Source organism: Lonchura striata, chromosome 9 (genome assembly GCF_050655825.1).
Source record: "Lonchura striata isolate lonStrDom1 chromosome 9, ASM5065582v1, whole genome shotgun sequence".
NCBI lineage: Eukaryota > Metazoa > Chordata > Aves > Passeriformes > Estrildidae > Lonchura > Lonchura striata.
In genome coordinates this window covers 20,881,460-20,904,928 of record NC_140711.1, presented here as the reverse complement: position 1 = coordinate 20,904,928, position 23,469 = coordinate 20,881,460, and the positions used below count along the sequence as shown (strand labels likewise).

General features: G+C 45.7%; 1 protein-coding gene across 9 annotated transcripts in view; it reads left to right on the top strand.

The window, feature by feature from the left end:
• The window catches only part of TP63 (tumor protein p63), a 221,285-nt gene that overhangs the window by 123,682 nt on the left and 74,134 nt on the right, over nucleotides 1-23,469 (top strand). For 8 of the 9 annotated variants that reach the window (XM_085587182.1, XM_085587185.1, XM_085587179.1 and 5 more), the window contains 2 exons: nucleotides 15,341-15,469; nucleotides 16,189-16,321. In XM_085587182.1, the coding sequence (XP_085443308.1) occupies nucleotides 15,341-15,469; nucleotides 16,189-16,321 (262 nt within the window). Of the gene's footprint in view, nucleotides 1-11,800; nucleotides 11,946-15,340; nucleotides 15,470-16,188; nucleotides 16,322-23,469 lie in introns of those variants that run through there. The other variant, XM_085587187.1, reaches the window with a different exon arrangement.

Sequence of the window (23,469 nt, the reverse complement as noted above, 5' to 3'; positions counted from 1 at the left end):
GAAATCAGGAATATGCACACTCAGTGCTCTGGCTCTGGGATTTGGGAAGTGCTGCTGTAATGACAGAAGCACCTGCACTGAAGTACCAGGCCACTGACCCCCATGAATTCCTGCCTTGGATGGTACTGTGGGAGCTCATCCTGTGCTGCAGAAAACCCAGGTCAGCTCTGAGTCATAAAAAGAGCTGGTTATCTGAAACAGGCGGGATTTCCACCTTCCAAGAAGTGCCCACCTAGCTACAGCTGAAAGCCACTAATGTAAGATGAAAAAGGCACTGTAATTATGATCAAAGTCCAGCTGTTGAGAGCTATGTAATTAGTATCTCTCCCCAAAGCTGCTTTTTTTTCAGCTAATGCCTGGTTGGGGGAGTGATGTTTACAGATAAGTTACTTGTGTTCTTGGAAATAATGGTCATTAGGCTGTGTTTTACCCAGGAGCCCTCTTCTCTGGGGGCTGTTGGGAATGCACCTGCTGGTGCACTGGACTGTAGTCCTGCCTGCTCTGCTCCTCCTGCTCCCCATGCCCAGGCTAATTGGTGGCTTCAGGATTTCACATCGGAGCTGTGTTGAAGGTGTTCACTGTAGCTCACTCTTCCCTTTTGAATGAAAGGGCTCTCACACAAGCTGCTCTTTCTCCTTTCATTTCTCACTTTGTATTCTCAGCACAATGTGATACAGTCCAGCCTCCCAATTCTCGCTAATAACAGAGGAACAGCCCTGAAAATCACTGCTCTCTGCAGCATCTGTGCTGGAAACCTGATTTCTCAGACATAGTCCTGGGTTTTGAGGAGGTTGCTAAAATGAAAAAAATCAAACAAAACCCCTTAACCATGTATGTAGGAAAAAAAAAAAAGAAAACAATGAGGAAAACTGTAAGAAATTACTTAAGAAGAGTATTAAAAGTTAGTGTTTGGGCCATGGAAACTTCATCTATTGGGTGCTGTATCTGGATGAATTTTGGTGAGCAGGGCCTAGTTCCAGCCAGCCAGAGCTCCAGGGTTCAAAGAGATCTTTCATCAGGAGCATTGCTTGTGTCACCTCACCTTCCCTCACTGGCTCCCACACGTATCAGACAGGGCTGTGAGTGGACTGCAGTTGTCAGATCGGAGTCTGGCCGAGCTCAGTGCTGCAGTAGGGCACAAAGGTGGAAACTCACGGTACCCCGTGCTCATCAGTGCCAACAGGCACTAGTGAGACTGCAGCCTTCTGTCCCTTGGGCTGGGAGGGGACAGATCAGGCAAAACATGCTGGCTGCAGGCAGCAGAGTGCTGTACCCCTCATGGCTGGAGGAATCAGCCCTCCTTTCACTCGGGGATCAGCTGGGTGACACTGTGACAGAGATTTGCTAAAGTTGTCACAGGGTCGTGTCCCACAGGAGCATCTCATCCCACATGCAGGCTCTGCAGAATCCTTGCATTTGAGCAACTTCACATTTTTTTCTCTTTCCTCATGATATCCTTTGCTGAGGAATACCTATGACAGAGTGGACAAATTTCAGTTGCCTTCACCTATGCAATGGGAGCCCAAATTTGCTGTATTGGCAGAAAGATTTGAAGTCAAGTAAAGGAAGACACATGACTTGGTATAGATCTGTTTGCAGAAACAGCCAGTGATAGTGCAGGTACTTTCCAGAGATTCAGAGGGGCCCAGGAATTGTTCTGAGCAGCTTGTGGTGTGCTCAGGGCAGCTGGTGACTCCTGAAGGAGCAGAATTGGCTCGATGCAGGAAGGAGAGGTGAGAAGGTGCTTTTGTTTCCGACCTTTGTGAGCTCTCCTGTGGTCACATTCACAGCTATGCTGCCACCACTGGAAAAAATTCCATGGGAAAAAGACCACAGCTGGAGGCAGATGCACATGAGAGAACAGCACTCCATGTGCCAAAGCAGCTCTTGCAGAGTGGCCTCCTTGGCAGGAGGGCTTTGCAGAGCAGCTCTACAGTGGATGCCAGCATGGGACCTCTCAGCTGCCTCCAGCACCTCATCAGGCATGTGTGCTGCTCATGGTGAGGAGGGGAGGGTATTTATCTCATCTTTGAGGTCTGTTTTTTGGTCACTGTCCTGTTCTTGTACTGCAATCTCATCAGAAGATCGGTTTGAAATACAGAATCTTTGCAAAACAGAACTCAAGAGTTGCATATTAAACCCTCTTCAGTTCTCTCTTCGTGGCAGAGCCCCTGAAATCTGCTTATCCCTGCTGCCCTCCTCCGTTCTGTCTCTGCTGGACCTCTTTACTCCACAGTCAGTGACAAGGACAGCACTTTTCCCTCTTCAAAACAGTATAGGCTTCTCAAGAAAATACCTGTCTTCTTGGAGGTCCTTTTAGTGCTGCTTAAAGCATTAAAGTGGAAGCAAACCAAGCACTTTTTTTCTCAGATCCCAAAGGACTGCGAGGAGAATATGTAAAATCTTTCATGGGTTCATTTGTACTGTGAGGAGATAATATCTGATTCATAGTGCCTTGCCCAACTTCCAAAATCCTGAAGGAATTAGAAAAGCAAGTTCTTAATAGTTCATCTGTTCAGAGGTGTTTAGGATGTTCATGGTGCATGTTATATTCCATGCTAATTTACATTGTACCTTCTGCTACAAGCTAATTTGCAAAAGTTCCTCTCAACAAACACCAAGATTTCTGGCCTGATACAAAGCAAAAGGGCTCAGCTTTGATATGGGGAAAAATAAAACCCTCTGCCATTCAACAGGTGTCCAAAACTGTATTGAAGCCTTCCGCATAAAAACATTTCAATAGGAGTAATAAAGTATGGGGGAGGAAGGAGGGGCTTCGATGAGGAAGAAATCAAAGAAACTTGGCTTTCAGTTTGGAGCTTGGCTCTAAACTAATTTAAAACTTATGTGAAAACCTTCCTGGGAATATGGACATGGTGGTGGGAGCCAGTGGTTATAATGCCATACAAATTGTGACTTCTTTTTACCTTAAAATTTTGTAGCCTGCGATCAACACTGAAATAATCAGAAGGAAAATGTTTTGCTGTAATAGATTTCTGAGGTTTGACTAGCTCTGCTGATAGTAGATAACATCGGCTCAGATAGATTCATGAAAACATCTGTATCTGTTCTTAGGCCTTACTTGGGAGTTTTTGGTGCCTGTTTACAATCACTCCTGTGTAGCAGATCACCTCCCCACAGGATTTTGCTGCTGTGTCATTTCCAATCAGGTGTTTAAATGCCACAGGTGGTCTGATGTGATAAATACCAGTACACACAAGCAAGGGGAATTCAGTTAGTGCATGGAGCTATAAAGAGAACAGCCACCTCCCCAAGTGAGAAGGGGGAAACCCTGCAGTAAGTGATCAGGGCTTCAGTAGGTTCTTTGCAACATAAAAATAAGCCTGCTTACAAAACCTTGCCCTGGGAGGTTCAGTGCCTGTATGGTTTAGCAATGTTGATAGGCACAAAAGCCACTGCAGGCTGAAAAAATGCATGGAAAGAAGCCTGAATTGTGCTGGTGAGCTGGATGTTGCAAACAGCAGTGTATTGCTCGTATTGCCAGCAGTGCCTGGGGAGCAGGAGCTGGGGGGAAATATCAGTAGGATGGCTGGAATTACTGTCAGTGGGGTATATGAAGTGGTGGTAGCAAGTGTGAAACTAGTTCAGCTGGCTTTGAGAGTTAACATGGGCATTAGGTGGTCAAATATTGCAGAGCTAAAACTCTCCACGTAAAACAACAAAAGTTCTTTACACAGTTTTCCAAGTTTGGTTGCTCATATTTGTGAATTTTCCTCTTAAAATGAACAGGCTGGAAACATCATTCCTGTTTTTGATGAAAAGGGTGATGCTATACGTATTCATAGCACTACAGCAGCTACAGCTTTAAGATTATCACAAGCAACAATCATAAATCTCATTAGGTGTGGCAATGTATTGATAAAATTATAGGGAGCCAACCCTGTAATTTCTTAGCACCCGGCATAGTTACAAAAGCAAAGATCCTGTGAGCGCTCCAGGTAGCATTCCCTTACACACCAGCAGGGCTCCTGACAAACAGTTCATTTGTTCCTGTCTTCCAGGACTATAATCTGCTCTTAATTCTTTGTCCTTCATCTGCCCTGTCTTCGAGCTATTTCGTGACACACAGAAAGGTTTTTGTAAGTGCTCTTATTTTTGAGAGAAGGATTCTCTGCCCTTGGGCTTAGGAATAGCTGCCCTGCCACAGAGTTGCTACACGCTGAAAAATGCAGCCCACATGGTATTTAGCAGAGCTCCTTTTCCTGTAGCAGTATCACTGGTGGCAAGGGTGAGGAGAGGGAGTTAATGCTCAGTGTCCAAAACACACCAGATCTCACCAGTTGGCTGGGGGTCAACAAGTTTGGGGAGCTGCAACCAAATTCATATTACAGGAATCTGCACTAACATCTGCTTTGCTGGTGTTTCTGTTTTGCATTTTAATTATTTACTGAAACTCAGGATGTTGCTGTTTACAGTTTCCTGCTTCTAAAGAGTTCTGGGGACTTTCTGTATTATCATGATGGTTTATTTGATATTTTTTAAAAATTCAACTTGTGAGAGAAAGCTTGTGAGAAGAACTTTATTGTCCCCTGAGTAGTTCATAAGGAGTTTGTGTAACTAAAGATAGAAGCAGTTTTTGTAAGAGTAGGTACCTTGGGGAGCCAAGTGTCTTACCTAGCTCAACAAAAAATGTCACAAGCCTTTTGCAGTAGTCAGTCTGAGAAGCCTCCAGTTCTAAAAAAAAAAAGCATGTATTTCATGCCCCCTGTCTGTCCCTCTCTTCTCTCACTATATTTATACAACTAAATGCCCTGCAATGCATAGTTTCCCAGGGCTGAAAATCAGTGTGGGCTGCATGATTTCTCTTGCTTTGCTTCCTCTTGGTGGGGGGACCATGCTGAGATAGCCCATGTGGGATGTCCTCCCTGCCACCTCCTCACAGTGGCTGAATTTGGGAAATGCCTGTCCTGCATGCACTGGGACAGCTCAGCACCTGCTGCTCAGCATGCAGGGGTGCCCAGTGCCTTCCTGGAGGTTGCAGCTGCAGCACATCAAGCACTCAGCCAAAAAAAACCCAGGAGCTGTTGGGGCAACCCTGGCAGAGACACGATCTGCCTCCTTGACATGTCAAAAATGTTCAGATCTCAGCAAGTTTAAAAGCTGCACTCTTGGCAGAGTGTGTTGCTGTCCTTGGGAGTACTGATAGTGACATGGTGCGAGCAGGGAACATGCCAGATTTTGAACAGAGCTCAGAGCATGTTGCAGGGCTACAACCCCATCATGAGCCATCAGGGCTGCAGGCTTTTGCTCTTTGTACCACACAGTCTCCACTCATGTTGCCAAGAGCAGGGCAGTCAGGAACTCAAAGAGATCTCCCTTGCAGGGCTCCTGGTTTGGGGGCCCAGCCATGCTTGTGATGAACCTCATCTGGGGTTTTCTCTCAGGCTCTGGTGTCAGGTACTGCCTGCAGCTGGCACTTGCTCTGAGGCTGCACGGTCCTTAGGAAGAGATGAGCTCAGATCATTTGGGGGTGGGCTGGACTGACACTGTGCCTAACTTACCTACACTACATCAAATGAGAGGTTTGGGTTAACAGTGCTCATGGGCATTTCTTCTCCAGTCAGCCCAGAGCTCAGGCCATGGCTTGCGTGTAGGTAAGGGATAGTACACAAACCAGACCTTGAACTCTGGCCAGAGCAGCAGTGTGGATGTAGCTGAGGTCTTTCCTTGCTACTCTCCTCCTGCTGCAAGTGGAATTTTCTGTTACGTTTGGATATTTCTTTTCCTTTGGCTCTGGCCTCTTTCAGAGCCTTGTGGAACCAGAACCAGTTTCTGACATCCTGACTGCCTTCCCAAAGCTCTGATCTGCTGAATTATTTTACCATCTGTAATAAATAAAGCAATTTTTCATTCTGTGCTGTGGTCTCTGTATTGGTGTGATGGAGGTAGACCAGTGAAAACTTAGAGATGCTGGCTTCACTCAACACTGCAAAAGTTTGGCAGACAATAATTAAGACAGTCCCATTTCTGTGGGAAATACCGAAAGCTCCTTGTAAAAAATAGTAATGAAATCGGGTAGATATCTTTATTGGGTAAATACTGTGATAGCAGAAAAATTACTAATAACCAAATCTCAGAAGAGGGGAATTTGATTTTGCAAGCCTCAGGAAGATGACTTCTGGCTATTGCCTCTCCAAAACTTTGGAATTTTCCTTATTAAATCTCTAAAATCACTGGAGAAGAGTAGTGATGAAGACCTGTGATAGCTGTATTTTTCTCATGACTGTTTCCTCCTGAAAATTACCTTGCCTACTTTTATTTCTGAGTTTGTTGTTTTATTTCTTCTAATATTCCCTGGCACTGCAGAGATCTGAGTATCTGAAAGGATATTGTTAACTGGTTTAGGCTCCTTTGGGCATTTAACACTGCTCCTCCAGGAAAGATGAGGCGTCTCCCCATTTGTGCAGGAGAATGAAAAAGCAGAGGTGTCTGAGCTCCTACTTCCCCACATGCCCCCAGGCACCTGCTGCAGATTATTGATGGTGGATGGGTGGGCCATGGAGTGATTTTGAGTTAGGCACTGACCCCAGAGAGACAAAAAATGGTCTCTGTTGTCTTCAGTTGCAGCTGCAGCTGGACAGCAGAGGTTGGCACGTGGCAGCAGGGCTGGAGGCAGCACTGACCCATCAGGAGATGCCTCAGCAGAGAGCTGTGAAACTACCAGGGCTGTCTGGCTACAAAACTCCTGTATAAACTTTGAAAGTTAGACCCAAATACATGTTCTCAGCTGGGTATTTCAAATAGAGCAAATGATATCTGTTACTTAGACCAAAGAGATTTCTTTTTTATTAAGGGACTTGTAAATGCTTTGTGGCTTATGGACAGTTTGCCTGTAAAGTTTTTCTTACAGCATTTATTTTTGGACTTGGACCAAAAATACCTCAGAATTTTGAGGGCTGGGCCTGGATTTTCCACTTGTGCTGCTTTTGAGAAGACTTTCTCACTTACTGCAGTAAAAGATCTTATCTCTGTCCAGCAGCTCTGACTCTTTCTTCTCCAGATGGGCACTGCTTCTCACCACCACTACAATAGGTTTGGGAAAGGGATTGACTGGAAAAGTGAGTTACAAAATAATGCAAATGCTTTTAATTGGTTTTGGGTTCAAGGCTCTCTTAAAATTGATTATTTACATTTTCTTTTATTATCTAAATTTGGAAAGTCTTGGGACCATGTTTCCCTGGAAATGCACTGATTGTTAACACGTCTCTATGTGCTTTACCAATCTGGGGATACTGTTATACCTTTGGAATGGAAGAACAAAGGTGGACAGGTCACCCGGGGGCTGGGGGTTGAGTTTGGTATCCTGAGCTCCAGGTTTGCATTCTAACTCTGGGCTTCCCCACACAGGTTGGACGGTCTTCTGCAGGTTTTGAAGAGTTTGTACCTCAGATGAAAAAGCACCAATTGCAGTGGGCAGGTGGGGAAATTGCTGTGGCAGTGCTTCATCTTGGCCAGGGCTGAGAAAGAGAGTGGGTGTCAGGGCTGAGCAGAAAGGAGGGGATGTCCATGGCTGAGCTTCTGAGGATGGATAAAAAGAGGGTGTCAAAAGCTGAGTGGGAGATAAGAGATGTCTGGGAAAGTTCACAAGATGCTGAAGGAAATCCTGAAGGAAAAAAATAGAGTTTACAGTTAGGGGAAAGTGTCTCAAGTGCTGGTGGAGTGCTGAGCTGCCTGAAGCCCTGAGGATGAAATCTCTGTTATGCAAAAGTGGTCCCTGTTGTCAGGCTGACAATGATGATATGCAGATAGCTGATTAGATGAGCTGTTGATAGGAAATGCAGTGGGTTCCTGGGCTGTGGAGGTACTGAACTTGCTCAGCTTCAAGAAGCCACTCCCAGCAGTTTGCAGAGAGCAGGCCATGCAGTGCTCATTCTGGGAACCCCAGTGGGAATGCAGAGGGAGTCTTTTCCTCCCAGAGGAGCCCTGCAGCCAGCACTGGAGCAGGACACTGGTGTGGGGCACAGGGCTGCAGTGACAGAATGTGCTTTGAGGGGCTGCCACAAAGCTGCAAATGTTGCATTCACTGCAGGCAGTCTTACTCAAGATGAAAGGAGATGATGAAAGGAGGAAAATCCCCCTTGTGTTTTGCAGCATGGTGAATTAGGATTACTCTGTACAGCCAGTTTCACTTTCTTTGATTAGATCAGTGTTGCCCATGCACTGAAGACTTGAGTAAAGAGCAAGCAGGAAGCTGAACCATCCCTTCCTACCACTTTCCATTCATCTCACACACTTATGCTTCCAAAAGACAAATCCAAGTCACAGGGAGATCAGGAGGCACTGTTAGAGCAGACCCTAGCAGAACACTCAGCATTCCTGTGAGACAGAACTGCTTTATTTTGCCAAAATACCATACAGCTCACAGCTGAAACAGGGTGTGTGCAGGAGAAGCTAACAGTCCTCCCTGGTCTGTCCTTGACAGATGCCATAGGACAGCAGCAGTGTCACAGAGCCCTTTGCTGCTGCCACTCCCTGTTCCTTCATGTGTTCCCCACATCTCCTTGCTGTTGGCCTCTTCTAAGATCAGGGTTCACCCTTCTGGCAGTCAGCTGCTTTCATTTGCTAATGCATATCCCTGTGTGACTCGGCCACTTTTCTCACTGCTGCTCCTCTCCATAACCTGTGCTGCTGTCCACATTTTTTTGTGAAAGACCAGATCATTGACAAATCTGACAAATGTGGGAACTGGAAAAAAACCTGAACCATAGGTGGAAGTTTTATTCTGTCTCAAAAGAATCCTGTGTTGGTGTTATTCCTTACATTTGTTCTTTCTAACCCATGCATCTGTCACTATTCACTTGGAGTTATTTTTTAGGACTGACATAGGAGCAGCATTATGTGCAAAGACAATCTGAAGGATTTAATGAACTTGCTGGAAGCCTAAATTTTAAAATGCTAAACCTGAAAGCTCGGCTTAAAATCGAAAGGAGAATAACAACTTGTGAGTTCAGTTCAGCACAACCTACCTCTGCCAGGATGGGAGTCAGTCTTTTTTGGGCTCGTGTGAGTCAAGACCTTGGAATATGGCATCAGGCAAAGAAAGAAGCAGGAAAATGCATCCTACAGTTCAATTCATGCTGCAAAGAGAGTTTTCTTGCTGAAGTAGACATAGAAAGAAATGCAAAGGAGGTAGATGAAATTCAACTGCAATCTCCTCCCTATCTCCCATTTGGCTTTCATTTTGCCCTCCTGTTTAGGGGGGTAGCACAGAACCTGTTTGATTTCCAAAGGTCTCTAGGCTTCGGAAAAGCGTTACAAGGGGGAGCTTCCAGGGTGTGCTCTGCTGGCTGAGGGTGGCTGCTCCAGGCAGGGGGACAAGAGCGCTCCGCAAGCCGGGGAATTCCAGATGACATCGCCTGCCAGGCGCACGCCTGGCCCGTGCTGCCAGACCCAGCATCCTTCTCCTCTTGCACAGCTGTGAGCTTCATTAGGTACCGATGTCTACAAATCACTGCAGTGTTACAATGCAGAGCAGGGGGAATTCCAGCAGGACAAGGGCTGCCAAGTTCCTGCAGTTTTAACGGTGTGATCTGAAAAGGAGCCCCCTCCCCACGCAAAAACTAAAAATACAACTGACTCCAAGATTCAGGCATTTAGACATAATGTTCATGAACTTTAAATCGTTTCCCATTGCTTTTGATGAGCTTCAAGGTGTAACTGGAGAAGGCAAGGACGAGCATGTGGACTGGGATTGCTGGAGCTGAAACTGTCAACTCCTCTGTGACTTAAATCTCTATCCAGCTCACACCCTGTGGTGGCTGAGGGCTAATATATTAATATGCACACGGATTAAGGGATTTTAAGGGTTAAGTGCTGTATAAATTCAGGAAGAAATATTAGATTTTAGTCTGGATTGGAATTCTCCTCCACCCTGAACTCTGTGTGTGTCTTAAAGCTGGTCACAGCATTTCTGCAGCCCCTTGATTTTCATTACTGGGCATCAGCATTTTGGGGTCTGAAGGTAAATGAAGTATGAGAGTTTCTTAGTGCAGGAGGTACAATATATACTCTACATGAAGACATTAAAGCCTTTCTGAATTTCTCTATCTAAACACCCAAAATCACTAGCTCCTTTTAGAGCAAGTCCCACATTGTGACTTGGGTGACCAAGGTTGTATTTATGGCTTGCTGACTAATGGTGAGTAATTCTATAACCTCCTGGTGTCTTCGTTTTCTCACAGGTAATATGGGAGTAATCACACGATCTTGCTTTGTATAAGACTTTGAGAACGATGAATAAAATGAGGCATATTAGATATCATTATTTAGACCTTATTAATAATTTGTCGGGTATGTTTGTATCATGTGGAAGTGCTGTCTTCACCAGAACAGATGTACTTCTCTCTACATCAAGGTTTCCTGAGTACTCCACTAATATATTCTTTAGGGGACTGTAACTTGTGAAAAAAGAGTGAAATTTGTAGCTTACAGAAAAAGACTTCGCTGACCCCATCTGCATGTCCACTGACTGAGAACTACAGGATCAGTGACAGAAAATTGTACACCATTGATAGATGTTTCCTAGGGAGAAGCAGAAAGCAATGCTCTGTAGTTTGGGAACAAGCAGAAAGAAAGCTCCAAATCATTTTGCTCATCCCTGCTGTGAAAGATTTTATTTTACAAAATTTTACACTGTGGCTTTACACCAACATCGAGCCACAAAGATCTGCACCCATAAACCATACTGATAATTTCTGAGAACCTGCATACTGCTGGAGAAACACAAACCAAACCATAGCTGCAGTTTTTTAAGAGAAGTTATGGAGAAATTGAGGTGCTTGGACCTCTTGAAACCCAACACAGCAGCTTCACTGAAATACCTTATTCATTTCTGGCTTCCTCACAAACCATGCTATTACCCCAGAGTGTTGAAGCACCAAGCCCATTTTGGATGAAAACACAAAGGAAACCAGCTACCTCTTGGCTGCCACAGCCTTTATTTTCGGGAGGAGGTTGCTGGACTGCCCTTGGCCAGCGGTGCTCGGGCTGTGCCCGGTGTCAGAGCTGACCCCCGGTCAGTGCAAGCAGGAGCCATCTGCCTTTAAGGTTCACAGCTACAGAGGAGGGGCTGGGCTGTGCATGCTCAGTGTCAAGACTGGGTCTTGCTTTACTCTGGAGCTCGTGGCTTTTCCCCAGTGGTAAGTCAAACCTGGGCGTTTTGGTTTAAGCCCTTTCTAAGAAAGATTGGTCACAGTGGAAGGTGGTATTTTGGGTGAGAAGTGTTGCTGTGTTGCAATAGTTGAGTTTAATGGCTTTCTGTCATTGTTTCCTGGGGTGGAGAGTGGTTTGTTTGCTTTTATCTTTAACCTCTTAATTTTGAAGGTAGGAAGGGGGTGATGTGGTGAAGAATGGAAGGATGTGCTTAGATGGAGCAGTGGGAGCAGAAGTGGTCTTGTTTCTCTCCACTTTTATGTCTTGCGGGGCCAAGAAGTCAGGGCTTCATTTCCTCCTGTGATGGGACACTCAGCTCCAGGGAAAGGTGATAGCAGTGTGGCCGCAGCTTATGAGAGACAAATGCTGTGCTTTTCCTTTTTTGGAAGGGCGGGTTGGTTTTGGTTTGGGTGTTTTTCTGTAAACTCTGAAATGGAGCGCTGTGTGGGCACAGCTACAGGTGCACGTTGCTGTCACTGCCGTGCTTTGCAGAGGTGTCACTCATCAGTGGGGTGGCAAGGGGGATCAGCTGGGACACATCCCCAGCACAGCTCTGCTGCGGGAGTGCTCAGGAGGCAGCACAGCAATCAGTGTGCCTGCGGCTCCAGCCCACCCAGAGAATTTGGAGAAGTGCTTTCACCTGGGCTCTGGGCTGCTCTTGTTTCAGCAGATAAATAGGACCTCGGTGGGAGGGCAGGGCTGCCTGAAACCTGTCCTGGGATTCACCAGCTCGGGAGCAGTGCCCAGCACTGCACAAAGGAACGCTGCTCTTGGTGAGGTGCTGCTGCTGTGAGAAGACTTAACTTGCTATTAATAATCCCCTGGTGGTTTTTAAAGGAGGGGATTGTGGATGCAATGTCCTATTCAGCTTGCAGTTTGATGGGGTTGTAAATCCCCCTGTAGTTCCTGGTGCAGTTTGTGCTCTGTTTGTGAAAAGCATCCTGCCAGGTAGTTCAGCACTTGGTGCAGGGACCTGGCAGACTTTAGACAGAGACAGCCTAGACAAGACTTACTGCTATGCTTTGTTCTGTTGCAGTCAGTATTTTAGTATAAGAGGCTGTATTCAGTAGTGCCATGGGCCTTTGGGATGATCAGATGTAGGTAAAAGATTCTTGTTAATAAAAAAAAGCATCTGGTTCATAGAAGCAATTTAAGCAATACAATCTTGTGATTAACTTTAGGCACTTAACAATTATTTTACTGAAAGTAGAGCATTTGCTGATGTGGGAAAAGACAACTAAACTAGTGAAATTTATGCACAGATTTTACATAGGCTTTAGCTGTTATTTTCCAGTGGAAATTCAGACACTTAAGTATGTGTTTGGAGACAGAAGCTTTTCCTCTATGTTGAAGGCTGTTAGTTAAGGAAAGTAGCACTAGGTTTGGATTCTGCTGAGACCACATGGAAGGATAGAGTTTATCTTGTATGCAGCTTTGTGCTGAGCTGAAGTTGGTTTTCTTGCTTTTTGACTGCTGTTTCCCACCTGGGAACATGGTGCACCAAACTGAGTTCACTGTAGTGCAGTGGCCTTGCTTTGCCAAGGCTGACTGACTAATCTTTCTGCCTCCTTTGGAAATAGAGCTGTACAGGTGGTAAAGGTGTTGAAGGCATCTCTGTGAAAACATTAACCAGGAGACTCCTTGTGCTTGGTGCTTTTGTGGCCCTCGGGTAAAATCTGGCAATGCTTTTCCTAGAAACAGTGAGCTGGGAGCTTGTCTGACTACAAGGATAAAGATGATGCAGCTGGAAAGTGTCCCTCTCTAGAGAAATTTGGAGTTGTGTTTAGTAGAGGGATGCACCAGCTGTGTCCTGAACTGGTGCAATGCTTTCCAACAGCTCTGTTAGCTGCAAAGGTGTAGAGGAACAAACCTGGCTGTATCAGTTTGTGCAGCTGGTGTCTCCTACACTGCTTGTTTGGGGCAGGTTTGTGGAATTGCATTTGAACAGGACCACCAGGACCAGAACAGGCAGGGTGAACTGGGACACTTTGCCTTGTTGAGACAGAACTTTGTCCAGCAGTGAATCAAAGTTGGGGCATGCCATGGCATGCAGGAACCTTGCTGTACTGAGACTTTTTGAAGGAAAGGTATCTGAGAGAGGCCTAGTTTGTTATAACTCTCTTTTCATTGAAATCAGTTCCTGTCTGTGTAGTAATGAAATGTGATTTTTAGTGTATAAGTCAAAAGCAGTTGTTATAAGTGGCAAATAATGAGCACTTTGATGGCTTGAGAGAGCCCATTGTGGAGTTTCTCTGCCTGTTCCTGGTGGTCAGGACTGGGTGCAGGGGATTGAGCAATGCCTGTGGTCTGCCTGGGTTGAGCAGCACAGGAGGATGCAGTTTCCCATTGTGCTCCTCCAAGGCTTGTGGTGGCATTGACCTGCAGTTTGTATGACAGCCTTTAGGGCAGATCTGTTCTTCTGGGTTTCAATATGGCATTCTTGAAAGTGTCTTACCTCACTGAAAGCCTGAAAGGAGTAATTTTGGGTATTTTGTGGGATAACTGCTGTTCTCAGAGGATTTGTGATTACTTTTTCACATGTAGTGTGGGCATGTACTACCATCTGTGAGGCAGAACTATTATCCATGCACATCTGCATTTCATTTTTGTTTCTGGCTGTTCATGAATTTCTAAATTATGCTACAGGTTTTTTCCCTAATCACAAAAAGGATGAGGAACTGAAGTGATGTTTTCACCTATTTTGGGGCGTGCCCAGCACTGGCTCCAGGGGGTTTTTAAGGCACTTTGATTTCCTTTAGCTTAGAATGTCAGTCTGCTCTTTTCTAAGAGCATGCAGCTCTGTGGAGAGCAGAGGTGTGGTATGCCCAGCTTTTTGCAGACCAGAATCATCCTCAAAATGAAAGAGGGTATAAAAGTTCAGTAAAGAGAGCTAGATATCTCTCTGACAGCAGCCAAAAGTGAATACTTCAGGAAAAGTTGAGTAAAAGCACTATAGTGTTACCCTCCCTCTGAAACACTTTCTTAATTTTGGCAGCTTAATAAATTAGGGTCTTCCATTGTGTTAATCAGGACCAATATGTGCCAAACCAAATATTAGTTCCATTTTCTTTGGAATCCAGTTGTAACCTTGGCTCCTGCCGTGGCCATTCCCCTGGCAGGGAATGTGGTTGTTCACTTGCATTGTGCTGAAATAACTCTCATATGGAAATTTTGCAGGACAGCCCCAACCCTGTAGCAGGAAAGGTGGTCACCTGCCTCATACTCTGAAGTTGAACTGAGAGTTTTTGTCAACTGCGAATATTCTGGAGAAATTCCTCTCACCCCCTTTACATCCTTAGAGCCGTCAAGTATTTTGACATGAGTATAAAAGCTGCTGTGTTTGAATTTAGAAATTGGCCAGTGGGATGAGAATGTGCAGCTGTGGAAGGCATGAGGGCTCCAGCTCTGTCACTGCTCCTCTTGGGCCCACCTATTTCTGTGAGGCTTGTGGGAGCTTAAGGGGATAAAAATGGCCAAGATAATTAGCAGATCTGGTGGAAATTGGTTGGTCTGGCTCAGAAAATGGTGGATGTGAGAAGGCAGTAGATAAGCAGATAAAATCTGATGTAATTTTACTTATTTCCATAGAAAAGAAGACAAAAATATTATTTTATTATTATTCAAAATAAAAAGAGAAAAACATCCAAAACCCCCAAACCAAGCAAAAACACAATCCAATACTTGGCTCTTGACCTCAGTTGTAGTGGCTGGGTGTAGAAGTCACTCAAGTCATTCAGGGGCATGCCATTTAGACAGGCAAACAGCCTGGGACAGTGGAATCCCACATTGCTTAGCTGCTTCACCCACTACAAAGACTACTTGCTTCATGTGGGAAGTTGATTATTTGGGGGAAAAGGGAAAATGGTTTGTTTAGGATTTTTTTTCCCCCTCTCAGGGATTCTCACAGCATCCCAGTGGACTCTGATGGTATTTAACTTACAGGGAAGGGTGGCCAGATTCTCTCCCATCTAAATACAGCATCTGCAGCAGTGTGGAATGTGTGTTGTACAGCTGTGAATGTCTCAGGCATTCAGCATGTCTCCTTTTTCACACAATAACTTCTGTTTATGGGTTTTCATCAAGTTAGACTCATGAATTCAATATGTTTTTGTGTGTGTTTTTCTTTTGGTTTGTGATTTTTTTTCTTTTTTTTTAATTATTTTTTAAGGTTTGTAGAAACTCCGAGCCCCTTCTCCTGGAAGGAGAGTTACTACCGATCAGCCATGTCCCAAAGCTCTCAGCCCAGGGAATTCCTCAGCCCAGAGGTCATCCAGCATATCTGGGACTTCCTGGAACAGTAAGTAGCCCTTATGTGGAACATATGGAAGGTGTTTTAAGACAAGATGCCTCTATAATTAGGCTGCCCAGGGATTGATGCTGTGGAGTTTGGAATCTTCTGTACTCGTTGATTAGATATGGATGTGATGATTGGATGTGTCAGTCTGTGGTGACTGACGGCTCTGGAGCTCTCCAGGGGTCCTCACCCAGGCTGTGGGGACCGAGTGCAGCAGTGAGCAGTGACACTGATTCTCTGACAGCCTCTGGTGGCTGAGCTGGCTGCTTCCCATGGCTCATTTCACCTCAGGAAACAGGCTCCTCACGCCGTGTCCAGGCTGCATGTTTTCCCCTTGATGATGCCAGGGAGGGAGAGGAAGTGAAGATGGTGCAGAGTTCTCAGGTCCATTGGCTGAAAGAAAACCGGCTCTCTTCCCATTCCTGACTTGCCATGACTGATGCTGAAACAATCACTGCTGTAAATCCTCCATGAGTTCTGTCTTTGAGTGATTTGACTCCTCTGCTCCTCAGAGCAAGTGACAGTCCCTCAGGGCCCTGTCCTGTTCAGGGGCTGCTGTTGTACACTGGTGAGGAGGTGGCTGTTCCCCAGTAATTCCTGACTTTGTCATGAGACCGGCTTGTGGTAGTGCCAAAATTCTGGGTACAGGGGAAGGGAAGGAAGGTGGGGTGATGGAAAACAGAACTTGGCCAGTTTTAACTCCATTACTGTGTTCTTCCCAGGCCAATATGCTCAGTTCAGCCAATTGACTTAAACTTCATTGACGGCCCGTCTGAAGATGGCTCCACAAACAAAATTGAGATCAGCATGGATTGTGTCCGGGTGCAGGACACCGAGCTCAACGACCCAATGTGGGTGAGTAATGGGAAACTTCCTTAACCTTTGGGGACAGAAGGGGAGTTTTTGCAGGAGCTATTCCAGCTGCATTGCCCCAGGGCCATTGTCCCACCTTGGCTGGCTCCTCACCTGCTCTTCTCCTGCAGCAGCAGTGGCAGGAGGGAGGGATAAGGCAGCTGAACTGGCAGGAGAGCTGAGGAGCCTCTTACACAGGCTACTCGACCATCCCTGCACTCTCCCTGCTTAGAGCTAGTTTGACCTCAGGGTTAAAATGATTTGGATTCTGGGCACAGTTGCAATTTTGCTGACCAAGGCCAGAGAGTCTTCGCTGGTTTTTGTTCTCTTGAGGGTCATATATGAATGTAAACTTGTTCTCGGACCATGGTTGGGCTCTTTTCCCCTCCAGTTTCTTCAGACTAGAGAGGGTTTGTAATGAGTCTTGGCCATGGGTGTCTCAGGGATATGGCTGAAGACTGGAATGCAGATGAGGCACTGGTACTTGCTGGTTCATTGCCTTTGGCACTAACAGACTGGCTCTTTCTTAGCAATAGCTCTTCTGAAGAAGCCAGGTGCTTTTCTTGCAGGCTGGAGCAGGAGGTATTTCAGGAGTTTGAGTTGCTCATGTCCTGTTTCTGTTCTTCCTGGGTTTTTTATACTTTGGGGTAAAAATAAAGTGTAGTTTGGAATTTGTGTTGCTATCTGTAAATTTTCTCGTTGTACTGTTTCCATCCTGAGAAGCTTGTTTAATTCCCTGGCTAACCAACCACAATTTCTGATGTGCCCAGTGATGGTGTGTTGGCAGGCTGTATCCTGGTAGTGTTTGTGACCTGGAGGATTGTGTCTGCAAGGAAGGAGCTCCTGGGTCATTGTGGATGCAGTCCCTGGTGACAGGAGGTTTGACCTGTCAGTGCCATGATGGTGTGACTGCTGGGGGGGCTGCAGTGCTCTTCCCTTTCCATGCAGGTTGCAAAGGGTTAAAAAGCTGCTTTGAGGTTGGGTATGTGCCTGGATAATGAGGTGAACTAATCCAAGTGCACAAGGAGAGATGATCATGTCTGGTGATCTTTTGATAAAGATATTTGGTGGGGCATGAGGGGTGCAAGTCTTCCATCAGCATCTAGATCTTGTCTTTTTCCACCATTACAGCACAGCTCCAGTGAAATACTGGCTCCTTCATAGTCCAAAAGATTCTCCATGTTTACAGGGGATTTGTATTTTCAAAATTGATCTGTTTGAACTATGTCCTCCTAAAAAACAATTCCCAACACTTTAAAGGTCATTAGCAGTAAGTTTTCTCCTTCCATGCTCAAATCTGGATTTGTGGCATTGGGCACAAAGCTCACCTCCCCATCTCCTGCTCCTCCAAGGTGTCTGCAGAGCCCTGTGGTGGCTGCTGGGCTCACTGAAGGCCTGTTCAGTCTCCCTCTCCCTCACTGGTGCAGTGAAACATAAATGGAAAGTCCCTTCCCCTTCTTCTCTCTGAGCACTGCTGCCTGGGAAGGGGACAAAAAGCTTTCTCTATGCAATTACTTCTTGCTGATGATGAGTTTGAGCCCAGCCTTGCAAGAGGCATTTCTGGAGAGGCCAGGCTGCAGGGTGACTTCTTTTTAAGAAGTGTTTTTCACTGACATGACAAGCTGAAGGGGGAGCGGGGAAATTCCATCGCATCCTCACCCTTACTGTAAAGGCAGCAGCTCGGAGTACATTAATGTATGTACATTAATAAATGTTCCAGTTTGTCTTTGGTGGAAGACAGCACCTTCTCTCAGTTGAATGCTGGACAAAAGCCTTCACAAAGCAAAATATGCACTGCAAACCTGTGCAAACAGCCCGTCTTTTAAAATGAGGAAAGCTCTTTTTACTCCCCTTACCACCACCACCACCTCCCTATAAATTTGCAAACATCCCTGACAGGTGACAACTCCCCTTGCAGAGAAGTCTGTGTTTGCTTTGCTGTTTCTGGGGCTCGCAGCGGCTGCAGCTTTCATTGGCAGAGAATGTGTAGCCTGGGGCAAGGTGTTTGCTTTAATCTGAAATACCTTACAACTCTCTTCCCCTCCAGCTTCTCTTTTCCTTTGGATGGCTTCGGGGCACGAGCTTCCCTTGCACCTGTCTCTCCTGTAACCTCAGCCATGTCACTTCTAGACACGAGGTGCTGCACGCAGCTGATTGCAGCAAAGGGTTGAAGAGGGCAGATAAACACAAAGGAATGCAGCAGAAACAGAGGGGCCCTAGGAGATGAGCACTGAGATCAAGGCAGAGTGCTTTATAGTATTACATTTGTCTTACAAAAAGAGCAAGGCCAGTTTTTCTCCAACATGCATCACCATGTGAGATTTAAATGGATGCAGAGCAATTCAGAGTGGTTTATTTAAATCAATTGTCCTTGTGTGGTATTTAAAGCAATTACAATCAGCTTTTAAAATAAGATTTGCACCTTCTTGAAATTTATGGCTGAAAAATGAAACTTGCAGTCTTAAAAGATGTCTATGTTTGAGCCTAAGAGTTGTGCTGGTGTAACCTGTGATTTTTAATTGGCTTGGTGTTTTTTATTATTTGACTTTTGGGAGTTCACGTGCTTGTTCACAACAGAACTAGTAGTGGGAAAGAAGCTGCAGGGCCTGAAGAAACTGTCCCACAAGTGGGCTGGAAAATGAGCACGAGTCCTGCCCTGTTCAGCACCCATCAGTTGTGTCCATTGCCTTGAAAATGCAGCTTTTTGGGGAGAAACCTAGGGAGGAGGTTGGGTGACAGAGAAACCCCTCTGATCTGGGCTGTAGCCCTGTCTCTTGCTGAGACCTTGCAGTTCTGACACACTTGTTTTGAGAAAGGAATAAACTTCTGTGTCTGTGTAAGAAAGGAGTAAGAGAAACTGGTGATCTGCACTACCTTGGGATGAAAAGATCTGAAGGGGGCAGGAGGAGTTTCTGGGTCTGGTATAACTTTAGGCAGTCAGCAGCCTTCCCCAGCCGTGTGCCTTGTGACCAGCTCTTTCACAATGTCCTGGGTGACCCATCCTGGCTGTCAGCTGTGGCCTTTCCTTTCCCCTGCTGTGAACCACAGGCAGCCTGGGAAACCCCAGAGAAGATCTGCCTTTTTTGCATATCTGGAGTGAAGGGCTGGTGGTCCCTGTGGGTGTGGAGAACACTGAGTCTGTGCCATGGCCCTGGTGTGGGAAGGAGCTGCGGATGGCCAGGAAGGTAAGGTGCATGTGTGTCCTTGTGGGCCTCCTGACATTCATTAAGTGCACCAAAGAAGGTGGTCCCCAGCCTCCCTTCTGGTCAGGGATGTGACCAGCAGCTGTGGGGTGTGGTGGGGTGATGTCTAGTTCCCTGCATTCAGGATGAACACTGATTGCAAAGCCTGTATCCTGCAGTGCTGGAAATCAGGTAATGTTACAGCAGTTTTATATGTGTGTCTGACTGGTTAAATGCCCTGGGGAATCAGGGAGGAGGGGTCTGGAGATATCTCTCTAGGAGTGGTGTGTGGCAGTGCAATAACCCCTGCATTGTCCTGGAGCCTTCTTAGTGCTGTTGGCGTGCTCTACCAGGTGCAAAATTGCTTTCTCTTACCATGTCTCAAAAGTCCTGTAAACTCTCTGATGCTAAGAGATGCTGGTCTGGACCCAAAGCTGCTTTGGGCTAAGGATTTCAGCAAGAGCACCCTGGTAAAAGTGCTATTTGAGGGGTTTGTGGAGTCTGTGAGTCTCTGCCACCACCATCGCAGCAGTGTGGCCAGGGCTGTGGGGACCCTGTTGGCAGGAGCTGGAGAGTTGTCCCCAGGGATGGAGCAGCTCATCCCCCTCCCCCTGTACATACCTTCCTGTCATGCCCCTGAGCGAGCCGCCCCTTGCCTAACCAGTTCAGCGGAATGCCTGCTCCCCAGACAGTGCCTGGTCAGAGTTTTCTTAACCTGGATCCATCCCTCCTCATAAAAGGCAGAGAGAATTCCTTGCCTTTTTTTTTTTCCTTTTCTTTTTTTAATTTATTTGTTCTCCTCCATCTTTCGCAAATAATCGTGGGGATTTGCTGTGTGTGGCTTGATTAGGCAGTGCTGAGCAGCCTGTGGGGTGGGTTTCTGGGGATGGTGGTGTGTGTAGGGCTGTGTTTGGGTTTGGGTGTACAGCTTTATGGGCTGTTGGTATCCCAAGCCTGGTAGCTACAGAAATTTTGGAAGTGCAGCGTGTGTATTTCATAGTTCTAAAACTGAGAGCTTCAACTCTGTGGCTCTGCTGTTCTCCCTTACACAGAGAGGTGGAAGTAACAGTAGGCTGTAGGGTAGCTAGATCAGATTCATCTTGTGTAGGAAATGGAGGTGTTGAGGCTCTCAACCTCAGTCCTTTTCCAATGACATGTCTCAGAGTTGCTATGATGCTTCCCAATGGAAACAAGCAACCTTTCCCATATTTAATCTGCTGTAGGCTCATGAAAGTGCCACCAAACCACCCAGTACAGGATACATTCCCAGGCTGCAGCCCAGCAAGCTGTAGAAGAGCTGTTCTGCCCCAAGGTGGCTGCTGGCTCTCCTGTGCATGCTCTCAGCCTTAGCACCATGTAAATCAGTAATTCATATTTGATGTCCATGCACAGAATTCCTGGTCTCCATGTGGGCATTGTGGTCAGGATCAGCTGTGCATCTGATAGACACAAAAAGCTCCCCCCTCCTGTCCTGCACAACTGCTGCATTCTATCCAGTGCTTTATTATTAAAGTGCAGGCTCTGAACTCTGTTAATTTTAATTGCTTCTTGCAATGTTTTTCTGGGTCAGGAGAAAAGAACTCCACTTGTTGCAAGGTAATGGCTGAAGAAGGAGATGAAAGCTGGTTACGGGCTGGTGGAAGTGTGGGATGGAAGGATGTCCCTGTGTGCCCACAGCAGGGCGGGGAGCTGATGTGGTGAGCAGTGCAGGAATGGTGCCTCCATGCAGGGACTAACATGTGATGTGTGCTGCCACGGGCTCTGGCAGCTGCCACAGCCCTGTGTTTTCTTGGGAAATGGTTTTGCACCTGGAGGATGAGGCTGATTTGATAAGGAGATGCAGCAAAGTGGCTTGTGTGGCCATCTGTTTCCATGCCTATGTATTCCAGGATTGACCATAACAGAGAAGGAAGGAAGGACTTTGTACAGCACAGGGATGTGATCAAAGCTTTTATTACTGTCTGGTTTTTGTTTGAGAGAGTTTGAGGCTTGCCAAGTTTCTCTTCTTTGTGGTTATTTATTCGTTCCATAGCTGTGCAAAGAAAGTTGAGATTATGCAGAGACATTTCCATAATGAGCAAAGGCATTATTCTATTGGAAGCTTCCCTCCAGCACCTCTCCTGTTTGCAGTTGAACTCAGAAGTTCTCCTAATTTAAGCTTGGCTTTGTAAGCCTGCCAATGTTAATTTGCTGTAGGTCCCTCCAAATGGTCTGATGATTACATTTAGGGCTGCTGATCTAGATCCAGAAATGGTCACTTCTTTCAGATAAGAAGGTATCTGTATGTTCAGTTTAATCAAATTCTGAAAACTTCCCTTGTCTTGTGTGTAGCAGGGCTCTAAAGATATAAGTGTTTCTTTAAAATAATTTTTCCCTATTTCCCTTTCCTCTGCTATTTGGTCCTGGTTCTGGCTGTGGACCAGGGATGGGTATGTTCCTTCTTGTAGGAATGCAGCCAGTTGATGAGTATCCTTGCACCAAGTGGTTTTTTTTTTAATGTCACTTCCCAGGATTCTCAGTGGTACTGAAGAAAACTAGTGGGTGATCTGTATGCTGTGTGATCATTTTGGAAGCATATTTAAAATTCCTTTAAATATTTATTCCCTTCCAGCATCTGGCTGTACATTCATCTTGGGAAGGAATAAACTAATTTTAAGCTGAAAAAAACCAAACCTACAGGGAGAGAGTCACAGTGAAATGGGGTGCTTCAGGAGGTGTGGCTTTAACTCCCCAACTCTATTGCTATGAGCACCTGATGTGGAAGAGTGTGGTAATTGGACTCCTCTGCCTATATGCAAATGCCTCCAAACAAAAGAAGCAGTCACTTCAGAAAACATCTTCCTCAAGCAGCTGGGCCTACCTCCAAAGGTTTCCATGGTGCTACACATGCTCCTTGAGCAAGCATGGAGCAATAATGCATTAGTGCTTATTTCTCATCTTTAAAAGATCTCCACAAACGCCTAATTAAAAGGCATCTTGATCTTGAAACAATAGATGGTAGGCACATTTTCCTCTGGAGCAAGTTTAAGGTTTATGCTGTCTTGATGGGAACTTCACTCATTGTTTCTACCTAGTTGATAGGATCTTCTTTTTTCCCCAAAATTCACCTTCCTTTGGCTGTTTTGTTTTGTGTTGTTTGGGGTTTTTTGTTAGGGTTTTTTGTTTTTTTGGTTTTTTTTTTTTTCCATTATAAACCAGATTATGTGAAGAAGGAAAATAAGGTCCATTTCTCTTGTTTGCTAGAAGGGTGATGAATTGAGCTGTCCATATCCAGCCAAATGAAAACTCTGTGGAGCTTTATGGTACCCCTCTTTGTGGGGTGAGTAGAGGATGGGAAGAACCTCAGTGCTGTTTCAAGCTGCAGAGCTGACCATACCAGGGAGAGGTTTCTCCTTCCACACTAAAACAAACCTGGAGTGCAGCCCTGGGAGTGTCCTGCTCCCCTTCCTTGTCCAGCACAGCAAAGTGTCTGTGCTGCAGCCAGCTGTGGGGTGTAGCTTTTGTTTTAAAAGTTCTCTTTTGCATTAATTGGGATTCTTGCTTTGAAGAGTCTCAGGCATCCAGAGTCTCGCTATATATGTTGCTTTGTGGTTCTGCAGATCCTGCCCACAGTCCTCTTAATGACTGTTATTTTTTCCCTCCAATATTTCACTAGGAGACTTCTGGAATAGGCAGTGTTTTCTACTGAATGTCTCTACCATCTGCTTTCCACCTCACTGTCACTGATTTGATAGCACTGAAATTAATGAGGGAGTGAATTGTCAGGCAGTCACAAAAAATTACACCTGTCTCTGTGAAGCATAGATTTAAGGAGTGGTTTGTGGCCTGGGTTCGTTTGCTCACTGCTGACTGAACTCTTCTCTAATCAGCAGCTGAATTTGCAGAGATTAATGAAAGATCAAAGGAGTTTTCAGTAACAAATATAATTGTCACTCTAAAAGTGTAGATTTCTATCTCCAGCCTGTTTAA